Raw genomic sequence first — 15,088 nt, 5'->3', positions numbered from 1 at the left:
TTCTGAAATCTTTGGGTGCCACGAGGGTGGGGACGACAGTGTATGCCACCATGCCTCGCCGCTTTCGTTCCCCTCTCCCCTAGAGGACCAGAATGGCAGCTTGCGATGCTATGCCTCACAGCTCTCGTTCCTCTCTTGGCAATAGGGTGAGAATGACAGTGCACTCGTCACTCTCATTCCCCTCTTCACAAGAAGGCGAGGTCGACAGTGTGCACCATTACGAAACATAGCCACTCACATCCCCTTCTGCAATCGCCAGTGGACAGCAGCATAGGGTTCGAGAACGCAGTCAAGCTTTCCCACGCATCCTCTGTCCACCCGTGGAGCCAGGTGAGTGTTGCACCGCACACCCAGACCCCACTCCGGGCCGCCTTAGTGCCTCTCGGGTCGGGTCCCTGTCCTCCACCTCGCTGCCCCTCCGCGGTACGTCTGTGGTTCTGTTGGTCTCACTGGTACAGTCTATCGGAGCCTGGCTAGTGCTCCCCAGACCATCCACCTGGCTCATCCGCACCATCAGACTCGGCTATGCGATTCAGTTCGCCTGGTGCCCTCCCAAGTTCAGGGGCATCCGGTTCACCACAGTGATGGCTAATGGTGCTCCTGTCTTACGGGCAGAGATCGAAAGAGGAGCGCGTCCAGTCGGTGTTGAACTGCTTGAATTCATTCAGACGCAGGACAGCAGCCCCACTGAAACTTTTTCAAAGGCTCCTGGGACTGGAGCTCGGGTTGCTTCATATGAGGCTGCTTCAACAAGGCTTTCTACGGTCTTCATGCCGAAAACGTTCTTCATGCTGTGGTCTTCACAAATGCCTCTGCCACCGGCTGGGGTGCTACGTACAACGGGAATGCAGCTTCAGGTATTTGGATGGGGCCTCAGCTGCACTGGCATATTAATTGGCTCAAGTTTCTAGCAGTACATCTCGCTCTCAGCCGCTTCAAGGTGCCGCTTCAAGACAAGCATGTACTGGTCCGTGTGGACAGCACTGCAACCGTTGCGTACATCAACCGACAAGGTGGTCTGCGCTCCCATCGCATGTGACAACTCGCCTGCCATCTCCTCAAATGGAGTCAGAAGCATCTGAGGTCACTTCGTGCCATTCACATCCCTGGCGAGCTCACTCGTGCAGCAGACGAGCTCTCACGACAGTTTATGCTTCCGGGAGAGTGGCGACTCCATCCCCAGATGGTCCATCTGCTTGCGGTAATACGTGGACAGAACGAAAAGCTTTAGGACCTCAGACCAGCTCTTCGTCTGTTACGGAGGCCAGCAGAAGGGTAAAGCTTTCTCCAGCCAGAGGTTAGCCCACTGGATAGTGGATGCTATTGTCTTGGTGTATCAATCCCAAGATGTGCCTTGCCCATTTGGGTTGTGAGCGCACTCAACTAGAAGTGTTGCTTCCTCCTGGGCGTTGGCTCAAGGCACCTCACTGACAGATATATGTAGAGCTACGGGCTGGGCGACACCCAACACGTTCGCTCGATTTTATAGCCTTCGTGTAGAGCCGGTATCCTCCCGTATACTCGCCCCAAGTGGCCAGTAGTGCGAGAAACCCACTCAAGTGTCGGCTTGCTACGCCATTCTCGCCTGGTCGGCCAGATACGTGCGTCTATTTGCTCCAGTGTGTTCCCCAGAGACGACTAACCCTGTTGAGTTCCTCCGTCACCCCTACGGCAGTCAGACGTTGCGGAGCGTCTGACAACAGTCCTAACACTCGTATGCATTGAGGAACCTGTGCTAGGCTGGGTGTCCATATGTAGCGGTCCCTGCAGCTACCCCATATGTGTAAATTCCATGGTATGGCTACCCTGTTGGCTAGCCAGTGTCTTTCCCTTGGCAGAGCGGGCTCTGCTATCTCTGCCAGTGCGCTTCCCCCCCTAGGATTAGGTTGGAACCACCCCAGGGACTTCCATGTGTTGCACTACCCTGCTAGGCTAGTCCATACAGTATATGTATTCTGCACGTTACCTCCCTCCAGGCAGGTCGTGGCTTCTGCAGCGTTCTCCTTCCCCTAGGAAGGGCATGCTTTCCCAGTGTTATCCAATGTTCTCACTGAGTGGGTCTTGCGGAGCATCAGTGGCCAGGTCTCCCCGCATAAGCTTCTGTCCCTAATAAAGGGAAAGAAGTGAGGCTTATGCAGGGCACTGAAAGGGCCAACAACACTACATGGCGTGTTGGTAGGGATCCCATTTCTGTCGGATCCCTCCGACGAACGTTGGAGTGACCGACATGAAAGGGAACGTCTCGTCATACACAACATTCGTCCCATCGCCATGTTGTTGTACCATCGCTGCAGATGGCTGGGTCCCTGGCTCAGCTCCTCAACGAAAACCAAGGATGCCTTGCACCTGCTGCTCATTATATACCCGCACTGTGTGATAGAAGCAGCTGGTGCCAATATGCATTGGCTCGTTTAGTTTCTCTAGTAGACTGGTCTCTCTGTGAAGATCCCATTTCTGCCGGATCCCTCCGACGAACGTCTCCGTTCCCTCTTTCAGGACGTTTTCTAATGAAGTATAGGTCACAAATGATATTTCTTTAATATCATTATTAAAAATATTTTTTTTCCTAGACATCTTTTCTAGACATACAACCCATATTCCTACTAAATAGAACATTCTTTCTTATGTTTTAAACCAAATGTAGTATCTACATGACAGTATGTGATTTCAAACGCAGCACTGGTCTCCAAGACCTCTGCCCTTAAGTTTCAATGTCTGAGCTCAGATATACCAAAGTCTTCCTTTTGACAGTGGATTTCAAAAGGAATATTCCAATATGACTGTAACCCTATATAGGACAAGCGGTTTGGAAATTGGATGGATAGATAGATGGAATTCAATATGAACTCGTATGAAATCAAATTCTTCCAAGACCAAATTATCTGGACTATGCCATGAGACTAAATTAAATTAAACTCTGGAGTTATGAACGAGAAGTCTCTAAATAATACATTTTTCCTCTCTGGAGTGTTGCTCTCACCAGTGAGGTACATCTGTGCAGGGCAGACATCCTGTTCAGACACACAAGCTCCATTATCAAGTGTCAGTCCATCAATGCAGCTGTCACAGTCACTGTCCTCCGGCCCACTACATAAACTGCAGTCTGAGTGACATTCCTCACACTCCTGAGAATCTTCATCACCATAGAAACCATCGGGACATTCCTGCACACACTTCCCATCTGTAGGGTACATTAAACTTGTGAATAACCTTTGATTCGACCTTGAAGACGTTTGATTCCAAGGAAATGCATGAACTGATAAAATGTATACCATGAATGCAAATCGTTTTAAGCCTAACCTGACAGGAAGAGGTCAGCTTCACACCAGTGGCACTCATCTTCATCACAGCTGACACAGTCATGCTCACAGGACACACAGCTCATGGTCTCCTCCACTGTGTATGTCTTAGCAGGACAGTTCTTATAGCAGCCCTCCTCAAACCTGTGCAACACACACAGAGCATTTCAGTCACATTTCAGAGCAGCACACATCTGTAAAATAACCTTCCATTCTTTCTTTCACAAGAACATACACATACAAGCCAGCAGATAGTTCTGTTACATCATGTTTCTTACTTGTAATATCCATCAATGCAGGACAGACAGTGTTTGGGATTATCTGCAAAGTGTAGAAGGAACTGTAAATTATTCAGAAACATCTGTCTGGTCAACTGAATATACAGTAGTCAATATTTGAAGTGGATCAAAACCTTTCATCAAAGTTATACATGAATTTTGAACAATACCCGTTCTTGTCTTTTTTGATCCACTTTAAATGTTGACAACTGTAGTTCACGGTGGAATGTGAAGTCAAAACAATTTGTGGCATCTGTCAATTATGTTCTAAAACTACTTTTTTGTACTTTTTTACTTTAGACATTTTGTTGAAATTCCGAAAAGCACATGACAAACAAACACTAATGTCAGCCACGTGCTCCAACAGAAAACTAATCCCAAGAATGATCATACAAATATAATACTATCGTAGTGATTACTAAATTCTAAAACACTCACTGTAAACCCAAATAAGTTGGCATAACTCAAAAAAGTTGAGGTTATTAGTTACATAAAACATTTTAAGTTAGGAAATGCAAAGTTTCAGTGAGCAGAACTGGCAGATTTTTAATTGCTCTTAACTAGAAATATTTGATTAAGCTAATTAGCTAATTCAGTAAATGCTACCTTGCTAATTGGTAACACAATGCTTTGATAGAATCAGCATGGCATAGCAATTGCTGAATGAGTATGGCAATATAGAACAGTAAACATATATCTGTTCTCAACCCAAGCTTATGCTCCACTTATGCAAAAAAACAAAAAAACAAAAAAAACAAAAAACACATAACATAATCTCTTCTAAATGATAAATTAGCATATCAGACCTGTGCACACTAAATCTCTCACTTAACATTAATCTTGCACAAAAACATTATACAACACTTAATTTTAGCATTTACTCTCCCTTTCGCGTACTGGGAAATAGAAATCCAAGCCCAGTTTCAGTTCAACTTAAGTTTGTCTAGTTTAAAAGAAACATGTTCACAAAACTCAAAACAATAAAACAATTCAGTTTGCTTAAAATGTGTCAGTTTTGTGAAATCAAAGGAAAGTTCTAAATACTCATAAAAGTTAATTTGATTGAACTAATTTGTTTAATATAAGTTTGCTTTAGTCAAACCAAACAATTATTGTGAGCATTCGGGTTTACATTGTATAATACTATCATAGTGATTACTAAATGCAAAAAAAAAAAACTGCTGAACTTACAGAGAACACACTTATTACATCCCTCTTCACATGACATGCAGTCATCATATTCTGGGTCTTCCACCTCCCCTAAAACACACACACAAACTAATTAACTGCATTGATTGAGGTCTGTCCTGAAAGTGAAAAATAAGCCCAAAGCCTAGCACTAATAATATTTAAAGGAATATTTCACCCCGAAATGAAAATGTAATTTTTATTGTATAAAAAAAGAGCAGCTTGGACATTGTGCTAATTCTGTCAGGACCACTATCTTCAAATACGATTGACAATTAGTATACAGTTAGGATTGGCAGTATGGTTCTGTTCTGGGCAAGAACTCCCTGCGCATCCATGCAGCCTAGCATGGATAAGAGCAGGTAAACAGAACAGAACCAACATGAATGTATTGCAGATATCATTAATTCAAGATTTTAAAGTAACATAATTAAAAATTAGGGTAATTAGGGTAATTAGCTCCTGAGAAACACGATAGCTGCTGATAATACTGAAGGAGCTTATATATGTATACAGTGATAGATATCGTATTCCTATAGACCTTGTGCGCCAGAGAAATCTTTAGAATATTGTCTTTTAACTTCCGTTTTTGCGGTCGCTCTGTATATTTCTATGGCATTGGTGTCCAGGAGTAATTCGCTTTTGAAGAGGATTTACTTAATGTAAAGTTAACGAAAGTTATCATGAGGACTGTTTAAAGCAGATGACTTAACAAATGTCAGTCGACCGGGAAGATTTTAAAACGAGCCATTCATTAATAAACACAGAAAATCGCTGTGAAAATACAGCCTGGAAGTCAAAAGACAACGAGCGCAGCGCTGAAAAGGGGCGGGGCTACATAAGGTCTATAGGTAGATGTGGATCAGCTGAGAGTCAGTTGATGCGAGCTTGACTAACGTGTCCTGCCAGAACTGACGCTACGCTTGATATTTCTCTTTTTTTTGGTGTGTTCTAACAAAAAAAAAAAAAAACTGTACAATAAGCCATACCTTCACCACACCCCGGTTTATTACAGAGACCATCACTGAGGTAGAAGGAGTCGTCACACCTGATGCAGTGTGTGGCTGTGGAGCAGAGTTTGCAGTGTGAAGGACATGGCTCACATGCCTTCAACTTTGTGTGGAAATGAGCCTGAGGACACGCATCCAAACACTCGCCATTATACAGGTGTCGGTCCATCCCAAACTTATCTACAGCACACATAATACAAGCACATACACACATTTATATACACAGGGACACATACTGTAAATGGAGACAGATAAAAAATAAGTATTAGTCATACATATTTTCACGTTTGTACATTTGCAGCAAATACTGCAGGTCATTGTGTTACTTAAAACATCATAAACTTGCCAGTCTCTCACCACCTGTCAAAAAACAGTGAGATCATCATGATGCTGTTTCTCCTATTTTCATTTTGGTGGCTTAAAGCCAGGAATGAAATTGAGGAGTTTCGATCATGATATAATTTTTTTTTTTCTTCCAAGCTAAAGGTAAATTATCAGCTAAGGTAAAGATTTTCTATAAGATTTGAAACACTGGTCACATTGGACCATTAAACCAACTGTGTCTCTTTGATTTAATTTGCTTAAGTCTGAACAGCAAATGTCAGACTGTATTATGAAGCACGTTTTTTACTCACATTTGGTGCTTGGCAAGTTTTCATTTTGGAGCTCTTAGAAATAAGATTAATTGGTTTCTGTCAGTTGCACAATTTAGTTGAGTTATTGGAACAGCAGCAATTTGGACTAAGGATGAGAAATGAATCTTGACCTGTATCACAGCTGGTACAGTTAGCAGGACCAGCATCAAGGCACTGGGCACAGGTGTGGTCACAGAGGTGGCACTGTCCACTGGATGGGTATTTCCCATTTGAGCAGCTGACCACACAACGTCCCTCATCCAGCCATCTACAAAAGCAGTACAAAGGAAATGTACATTATCAGAAACTACTGGTAACTGACTGAATGACCAACTGTTTCTCTCTATTCTCGCCTCCTGTGACCCAGCAAATCACTTTTCACAATTCACTTTTATATATTGTGAATATCTCCTGTACAAGTAACAATAACAACATATATTCTTTCTTTACTTTGCCAAGATAAAAACTTCACCAATAAATAAATAAATGTTTGTAATAATTACGATTTTTTATGTTTTTAAAGAAATCTCTTATGCTCACCAATGGCGCATTTATTTGATAAAAAATACAGTAAAAATATATTTTTCATTATATATGAAATATTGTAAAATATTTTTATATTTGAATAAATTTTAAAATGTAATGTATTCCTGTGGTGGAAAAAGCTAGATTTTCAGCAGCCATTAATCCAGTCTTCAGTGTCATTGTCACTGGCAGGTGGCTGTAATTAAGCACACGATGAACGGGACACTCAAGCAGACTTTTAATATAAAACTCAACACACCAAACAGGAGAAAATCAAGGAAAATGTGCAACCACTTAACAATCAGTGTAACACATGGGAAAACTGGGTCAAAGGAAAACAGCCAAACAGAAACTGAACATAACCCTGACAGTCACAAGATCCATGAAAAAAATATTTTGATATGCCGATTTTAAAAAGCCTGGCCAACAGCATCCCATGCTTGGGACCAGCCATGGAGTCTTTTCAGCAGGTAAATAACTGTTGAAAAAAGGTTTCTTACTGTGTGTTGGAGCAGCTGATACAGTCCTCACTCTTTGGACCTTTACATTTATGACAGGACACATCACATGACTGACACTCTCCACTCTCATCCTGATATTCCCCTTTAAACACAAAAATAAATTAATTGCAATTATATCTGATAGTGTTACAACAACCTTACAGTACTTTGCATCAACAGGTTGCATACTCTGGCTGAAAGAACCAGAACTTACCATCACCACAGTTGTGGCTGAGAACACACATGCCATCCTGAAGTGTGTGTCCATCTACACACTCACTGCAGTTTCCTTCACCCGGCCCGACACAGGCCAGACAGCTCACATCACACCTGCACATATACACAGAATCAAACTAGTGGTAAGAGATGATGATAAATGTTGAAGAGATGAGAGGTTGTAGCACACACACACACACACACCTCTCACAGGTGCTCTGAGTGTCTGTGCTGTCAGAGTTCGGTTGTACAGCGTAGAAACCTTGACTGCAGGAGGACACACATCTCCAGTTCTCCATCAGGTAGCCTTCAGCACAGCGATTACATAACTCTAGACCTGCAGCTGTACAAAGACATGAAAACAAACTCACATCAGTTAAAAACACAAAATGTCCATGTCAAAAGTTCCTTTACAGGATTGCTGTTGGAATTTGATCACAATCTTGGATATTATAAATCAAGAACACAAGAATTTCCACAGATTTGTTTTTTTTTTTTACCCTTGTTTGATTATAAGAGTATTAGAGTGCAATAGTTAAAAAAATAATAATTTCAAGAAAAAAAATCGTATGATGCCCTACAGTTCCACAATTACAATATGCTAAAGGAATGCTGATTGCTAATAGAATTTACAGTATATCATAATTTGGAACTAATCCTGAATGATAATCCTTTAAGAAACCATTAACATACTATAAACTGAAATTCAGTTTAAAAATGATTTGAATTGAACTTTTATTTGATTTTCAAGGATTCTTGTTTGATCCCACTGGTTCCAGATTATGACAGAATTCAGTTGTTACGTCACTTGCTACTGTTCCAAACATTCAGATGAAATAACAAACGCAAAGAACAAACGGTGCTAATATACAGTGCACTCACGGTGAGTTTTCGTACTACCGGAAAATGATTCTAACCTTAATCTCCTGAAATCTCAGTTGGCTAGACTGTGATTCATATTCTCTGAATCGTTAAAATATTGGTGTCCAGGGCACCATGAGCCCAGACACTGTAAACCATGTTTTTTTTTAATACTTAAAGTGTTAAAATGTGTGCTTTAAATATAGTGCTCATAAACGGCTTTTGCATATGTCACGACTAACAAGTGGATAAAAACTATGAATTTTCTGAACATTCAACATCTCCGAACAAAGAAATGAAACATTTCATTTCATTAATGTCATCACATCATGTACTCCTTATTGGATCATTACTTAATGTTCATTTAAATAGTATTAGTATTAAATATTTAATTAATTATATATGTTTAACATATCTCAGACCTCCAGGGGTCAATGGGCTCTAAAAATCTGTGGCTTTAGGATATTCTAAAGCTAAGGTATATTATTCATAATCATAACAGTCCTATCGGGAACTATGTTATAACAGATTTTTGTGCGTTATGTTGAATTCCTTAATGAACATTCCTAGGATCCTTTACAACTGATTTGGATTAAGAATCCTAAAGTACATGTGGGAATTGGTTCTCAACTAGGGGGCCTTAGCAAACTTCAAAGGGGGCAGCAAGTTGACTTAAAACTATTTTAAATAAGGCAAAACAAGCATTACAATAAGCTAAAACAACTATTTCCTTTGAAGATCCAGGGTTCCCACTGTCTTGGACAACATGGATATGTTAAGGAACCTAATGTTTAAAAGTGTGATTTCTAGACCTGGAAAAGTCATAAATAAAATGTATAACATAAATAAAATATTAAAACAAACATATATTTTACCCGTTATGTCAAGCTCTAAAATATTTTATTGGGTAGATATTGTGAGTAAAAAATATTTTTAAAAATCCTTATCAAGTAAATCACAACAACTTAAGATAACTAGAAGAGTCAAGTAAATTAATTGATTAAAACGTGTAGAATATAAAAACTAATAAACCATATGGAATCCTAAAATTTAATCCTAGCAATTTTAAAATGTAATTTAGTAGAGTGATCATAGATGAAAACAAAACTAGAGTTACAGTAGGAAGTCTTCGAATATTGTTGTGGACAATCGGTTCGACTCGGGCATGTTGTTCTTAATTCATTCGTTGGGATGTCATTGATGATGTGTTGTACTTCTGTGCGTTGTACCAGCACATGTAGCCAGAGGAGGACAGTAACGAAGTACATTTACTTGAGTACTGTACTTAAGTACACTTTTTGAGTATCTGTACTTATACAGTATTATTTTACTGGAAACTTGTTACTTTAACTTCACTACATTTGAAAGACAAATATTGTACTTTTTACTCCACTACATTTCTGTCAAGGTCCTTGAGTAGAAAGTAGTTATGTTAGTCAGGGCTTGATTTTTTTTTTGCTGTTGGGCAGTTATACAACTATGGTTGTGTAGCTGTTTTTTTTTTCTTTTTTTTCTGATCAGTCTGTATTTACAGACCACTTGTTTCAAATGTGCATGAATGGATACACATAGTGTAGATGTGTACTTTTTTTGTGGGGGTGGTAGGAGTGTTTAATAGATAAAATTAAGATGAATATGGCAGTCTTTTTAATCAATTCAGTTGTTTAATTTCTATAGATTTTGTAACATTCTAAAAGCACTTAATTCCACAGATACTAAAAACTGGTCAGTGTATTCACTAGGTTGCTTCAGAGGCATGAGGTACTATAACAATGCAACAATAATAAAACAATGCATTGACATTTACTTTTTACTTTTGATACTCAAGTATTTTTAAAAACAAGTACTTCTGTACTTTTATTCAAGTAAAAATCGGTCTTTACAACTTTTACTTGTAATGGAGTAATATTTGACCAGTAGTATCTGTGCTTTCACACAAGTAAGGAAGTTGTGTACTTTGTCCACCTCTGCATGTAGCACAGGCTGGGTGGCAGGGCTCACATGAGTCCTCCGGCTTACTGTAGTAATGGCCCGCCTCACAACTCTTCTGGCATCTGTTGCCCACAAGACTGAAAGGGCCGAAGAGAGAAACAGTCAACTTTCATTACAGTGGACTGACATGGCTACATTGCCTCATGAAATATCAGTAGGTTCAAACATTTAATAAAAATATATATTACCTTGTGCCCTCAGAGCACTCTGTGCAAATGGAGGCTGAGGTGCATTTCATACAGTTCTCAATATTACACTTCCTACACACGTTTTCCTCTGCATCGAAAAAAACATTCATGAACACAGAATAAGTCAAAAGGTGTGTCCTAACCAGGCACGTCACAGAAAATATCATATATATATATACATTTTTTTCTCGTTTTAAAAACATTTCTAATACTTAACCAGTTTTAAGTCATGTTCAATTACATCAACACTAAAAGCGAAGTTTAAAATACAGCGATGTGGAATAGGATTTTGGATCAATGAGATTTTGTGGCTGGGGTTTGAGATTTTGTGGCTGCAGTCAGAGCCCTAGTCAAAGTTTAGCTCCAACCCTAGTCAAATACACCTGAACAAGCTAATCAATGTCTTCAGGATTACTAGAAAGCTACAGGCAGGTGAATTTTTATCAGGGTTGGAGTTAAACTCTACAGGACAGTGGCCTTCCAGGACTGAAGTTGCCCATCCCTGCCATAGAACTACAATTTTGGGTACCACAAAAAACATTTCAGTCAGCAGTTCCTTAAAGAACCATTTTTTTTCTTAGTGTGTGAAGAAATCTAAAGAACCTCTAAAGTTTCCATGGATGTTAAAGGTTCTTCATGGAACCATAGATGCCAATAAGCCACACCATGGGCGTCGGAAGAAAAAAAAAAGTGGGTGGGTCCTCCCCCAGAAAAATTTTACTGGAGTAAATACCATTTCATGTAGGCTATTCTGGTCCCTTTTAATTAAAACAACCCAGGTGAAAAAGACGTACTATTAAATATATAAAAATTTTACTTGAGTATGTTTTTAGTACAATACAAATATACTTTAATGCATTTTTAACACATTTAACAGTACGTCTTTTTCACCTGGGAAGTAAACTAAACTCCACTTCACGTCGGGCAGTTCTTTGCCTCCAAGTCGTGCATTAAATGCACAGCTATCCGTGGATTATCCCGCTAATACCATGGTCATCTGCCAGCAATGACAATTTAAAGCTGTTATTGATGTTTGCAACACAATATTTGACTGGAAAGGTACAATGGGCGGTTACTTTCGTCAGTTGCGGCTCGTTGAGAAATATAATGTAGCGATTCAGCGGAGTTTAATTTATTAGGGAATTCCCTAATAATTGGATTTGACTGACAGCACTATGAAAAGACAAATGTGCCGAATCAGAGACGGTAAAAGTAAGTGGGTCCAATATCATTGGTCTTAAAAAGTGGGTGGGTCTTGTCCCACCCATATACAATGGTTCCGACGCCCATGAGCCACACTGAAAAATCCAACTATAGGACGAAGTCCATGTTGGTCCAGGCTGGTTTATGCTAGTTAGAGTTAGCATAGTGCTGTCTAGTTGGTGGACCAGCATAGTCATGCTGTTCTCAATCAAAACTGAGCTGGTGTAGCTGGTCCACCACCAGCTGGTCTTCCCATGGACATCCCAACCTGGTCCCAGCATGCAAAACACGCATTGACCAGCAATGCTGGATTTTTCAGCAGAAAGAACCTTTATTTTTTACTTAAAGTCCCCCTGTGGTGAAAATCAAGCTTTTAATGTTGGTTATATGTCCATGTGGTATTTTTAATACGGTTTAAGACAAACCATGTGCAAATTCATAAGTCAACACAATTGCTGAGTCATTTCTCTTTAAAATTGCGGTTTGAAATCGCTGGTGTTTCTGACGTCACAAACTACCTTGTAACCAAACACGTCAACGTGTGATCGTCAATCTCAAGTGGATCTCTGGATCTCTGGTGTGACTGAGTGGAGGTGGGGCTAATTTGCATATAGAACCATGTATACTATATGAGGCAAGGGTGTAGAGTTACATTCAAGCTATTTTAAGGCATGAAGAATTTTTTTTTTTTCAAGGAAAAATGTTTAAATATGTAATTTTGGTGAGCAAAGATGAGTTTTAAGTTATACAATTATTGACTACAGGGGGACTCTAAGAGTAATGTGTAATGTACTTGGTTTATTTTTTTTAAACAAGTAACCCACTTGCTTTTCAGTCTTATTGACATGGTGGCATCACTCTTACCGTGGTGAAGATAGTAGCCATCCTCACAGCTGGTCACACAGTTGTTCTTTTCCTCGTTCAGATAGTATCCAGACCTACAGGCTGTGCACTGATCACTGCGGCTGCCTAAACACGACTTACAGAAGGAGTAACACTTCTTACACCTGTTCTTATCCCCCCAGTACCCGCCTGGACACTCAGACACACAGGTCCTGAAAAATGAGTTAGTGTAGCATCAGTAAACTTTTTATGAAGAAGGAAAGGACCGAAGAGAAAAGTAAAAATTCCTGACCGTGTGTTATTTTTGAACTTTAGGAAAAAGTGCAAGCAGGAAACACATTGGTGGGATCCAGGTCCTTCACAGCCATCCTCACTACATTCTGGGTCACAAGAGCCTTATATAGAGTAGAGGGATAAAGCAAAGTATTCACAAATAATTATATTTACAATGGCTCCAAAAGTGGGCAGTTAAGCCCACTTAAAAATACATAAATGCTCTTAAATGGGTTAATGAGGGAACTGATGGGGGTTCGTGAGTTGATGAAAAGCTAATAATTAATTAAATTGAATGTAACATTCAAATAAATGGTGTGATTGGATTAAGCATAGACCTACAGTCAGTTGCGCTTTGTGTTTCAAAGTGAAGTGTGACACTGTGTTCATTTACACGCTTGCAGATTATAATAGCATGTTTTCAGAGCAGCTCGGTCCACAGTAATTGCTGCTTCTCACGTACTCCATCTCTGCATGTGTTGTGAATTTAGTGTGCATTTGGGAATGCAATGAGCGCTAGGTTTACTTTTTTACAATACAGTCACAAGATTTCGTGGAGACATAAGTTTACAGCTTTTCACCAATATTCCGCCAAAACAAAAATTGTAACTTGTAACATTAGTTGGTTGTAAAAAGTGAACCCATGTGTGAACACCCTTAAAAGTAACTTTTTTTTTCATCAGCAGTAAAGCATTTTTTTGTGTAGCCTATGGATGTCTCAGCACAGCAGTAGAAATATTGCTAGTGTAGAGACAGAAGTAGAAGTAGAAGTAGCACAGAAAACTGTGAACATGTGAATGCATTGTTAAATTTCAGGGGGTAATTTAATTAAATATTTTACATTTAAGGAGTTCAGCTGACAAAAAGGTTTGGGAATTCCAGCATTAGATAATAAAACATCAAACCAAGTTGCATTTATTTGAAAGAAAAACAGCTAAATCACTTTTAAAACAAACCCAAAAAGTTTGCTAGGTTTGAAATAATATAACAATATACTCGTTTGGACACTTTAATGTAACATGTCCATGTGTAATGAACTTTAGGGAGAACTGACTTGCACATCACCTGATATACGTGCATACATTAAAAATCATTGTGACCCTAGTTGGTTAAAAGTAATTTAAAAATAACAATATTATTAAAATTAAATTCTGTAATTCTGACCAAATCTCTGCAGATGCTAATTGGTATTTATTTTGTTATCTAATGCAGTACATGCATTTTAATTGTGACTTAAGTGTCTACGTATTTTGTGAGTGCACTGTTTCACAAATTCAGGCTTACATATGACCAGATAGAGTAAAGAGTATGCATATTTGGTGTGCTGTTCGAGGGGAGGGTTTGGAGTTTGGAGTTTGGCACAAAGCCAGAGTACTCCCCCCAATATCCCTGGTTGGGATATAGGAACCAGCCGAGAGATGGTGGAGGTGATGCTGGAAAACTGGAAAGGTGAGAGACAACTATATATACAGCATTCCTCTCATGCTACCGAACTTTCTTAAAATAAACTTCATATAATGTATTTTTTATTTATAATATATAAAGTCGTTTGGCCAGTGTGCTTTTAAAGAATTGGGTAAATCACCATTGTACTCCTCTGTGATGTCATCTTCAGAAGGCAGCTGGGCAGAGCGGGGCTGTTCATGTCTCATGTATGGGTGTGTGGATGTTCCATAAAGCACCAGGGACCATTCTACCAGTTTCCCTAATATAAACAATAGAGAAGGAAAAAGAATTTACATTCTATTATAGTTGTAGTTTACATTTTGTACATATACCATGGATTCTACCACAGTTAAGTTTAAAGTATGTTAAGGTGGTATGGCACCTTGGAGTCGGCTGTTTCTGCGTGGAGATGGGGTGTCTCTGATGTCCAGGATCCAGTCTCCTGCTGGTTTTTCGCCCCAGCAGTGAGTCGTCATGAATTCCCACTTAAGGAAGCCCTCACTGGAGTGGTCATTTGGTCTGACAGGAAATAACCACAGAATGATTAAAACAATCACTCAGATAATCCTAAAGAATTGGTGAGAAAAGGTAAAGATTTATAGCTATTGTAGATAGTATTTTATAAGCAGAT

At 39.6% G+C, this 15,088-nt stretch overlaps 1 protein-coding gene across 1 annotated transcript in view; it reads right to left on the bottom strand.

The window, feature by feature from the left end:
- Positions 1 to 15,088, bottom strand: part of pcsk5a (proprotein convertase subtilisin/kexin type 5a) — a gene marked incomplete at its 5' end in the record, with an annotated part of 46,197 nt that overhangs the window by 20,073 nt on the left and 11,036 nt on the right. Inside the window, 15 exons of the mRNA XM_084114100.1 lie at positions 2,981 to 3,181; positions 3,301 to 3,443; positions 3,578 to 3,620; positions 4,769 to 4,837; positions 5,755 to 5,955; positions 6,542 to 6,678; positions 7,436 to 7,538; positions 7,650 to 7,765; positions 7,856 to 7,994; positions 10,478 to 10,581; positions 10,693 to 10,780; positions 12,760 to 12,950; positions 13,031 to 13,133; positions 14,597 to 14,716; positions 14,840 to 14,976. Coding sequence (XP_083970226.1) covers positions 2,981 to 3,181; positions 3,301 to 3,443; positions 3,578 to 3,620; positions 4,769 to 4,837; positions 5,755 to 5,955; positions 6,542 to 6,678; positions 7,436 to 7,538; positions 7,650 to 7,765; positions 7,856 to 7,994; positions 10,478 to 10,581; positions 10,693 to 10,780; positions 12,760 to 12,950; positions 13,031 to 13,133; positions 14,597 to 14,716; positions 14,840 to 14,976 — 1,895 coding nt within the window. The remainder of the gene's footprint in view (positions 1 to 2,980; positions 3,182 to 3,300; positions 3,444 to 3,577; positions 3,621 to 4,768; positions 4,838 to 5,754; positions 5,956 to 6,541; positions 6,679 to 7,435; positions 7,539 to 7,649; positions 7,766 to 7,855; positions 7,995 to 10,477; positions 10,582 to 10,692; positions 10,781 to 12,759; positions 12,951 to 13,030; positions 13,134 to 14,596; positions 14,717 to 14,839; positions 14,977 to 15,088) is intronic.

This window comes from Abramis brama (assembly GCF_963993115.1).
Source record: "Abramis brama genome assembly, chromosome: 5".
Taxonomy (NCBI): Eukaryota; Metazoa; Chordata; class Actinopteri; order Cypriniformes; family Leuciscidae; genus Abramis; species Abramis brama.
The sequence above is the reverse complement of the archived record's forward strand: the minus strand, read 5'-3'. Positions and strand labels throughout refer to the sequence as shown.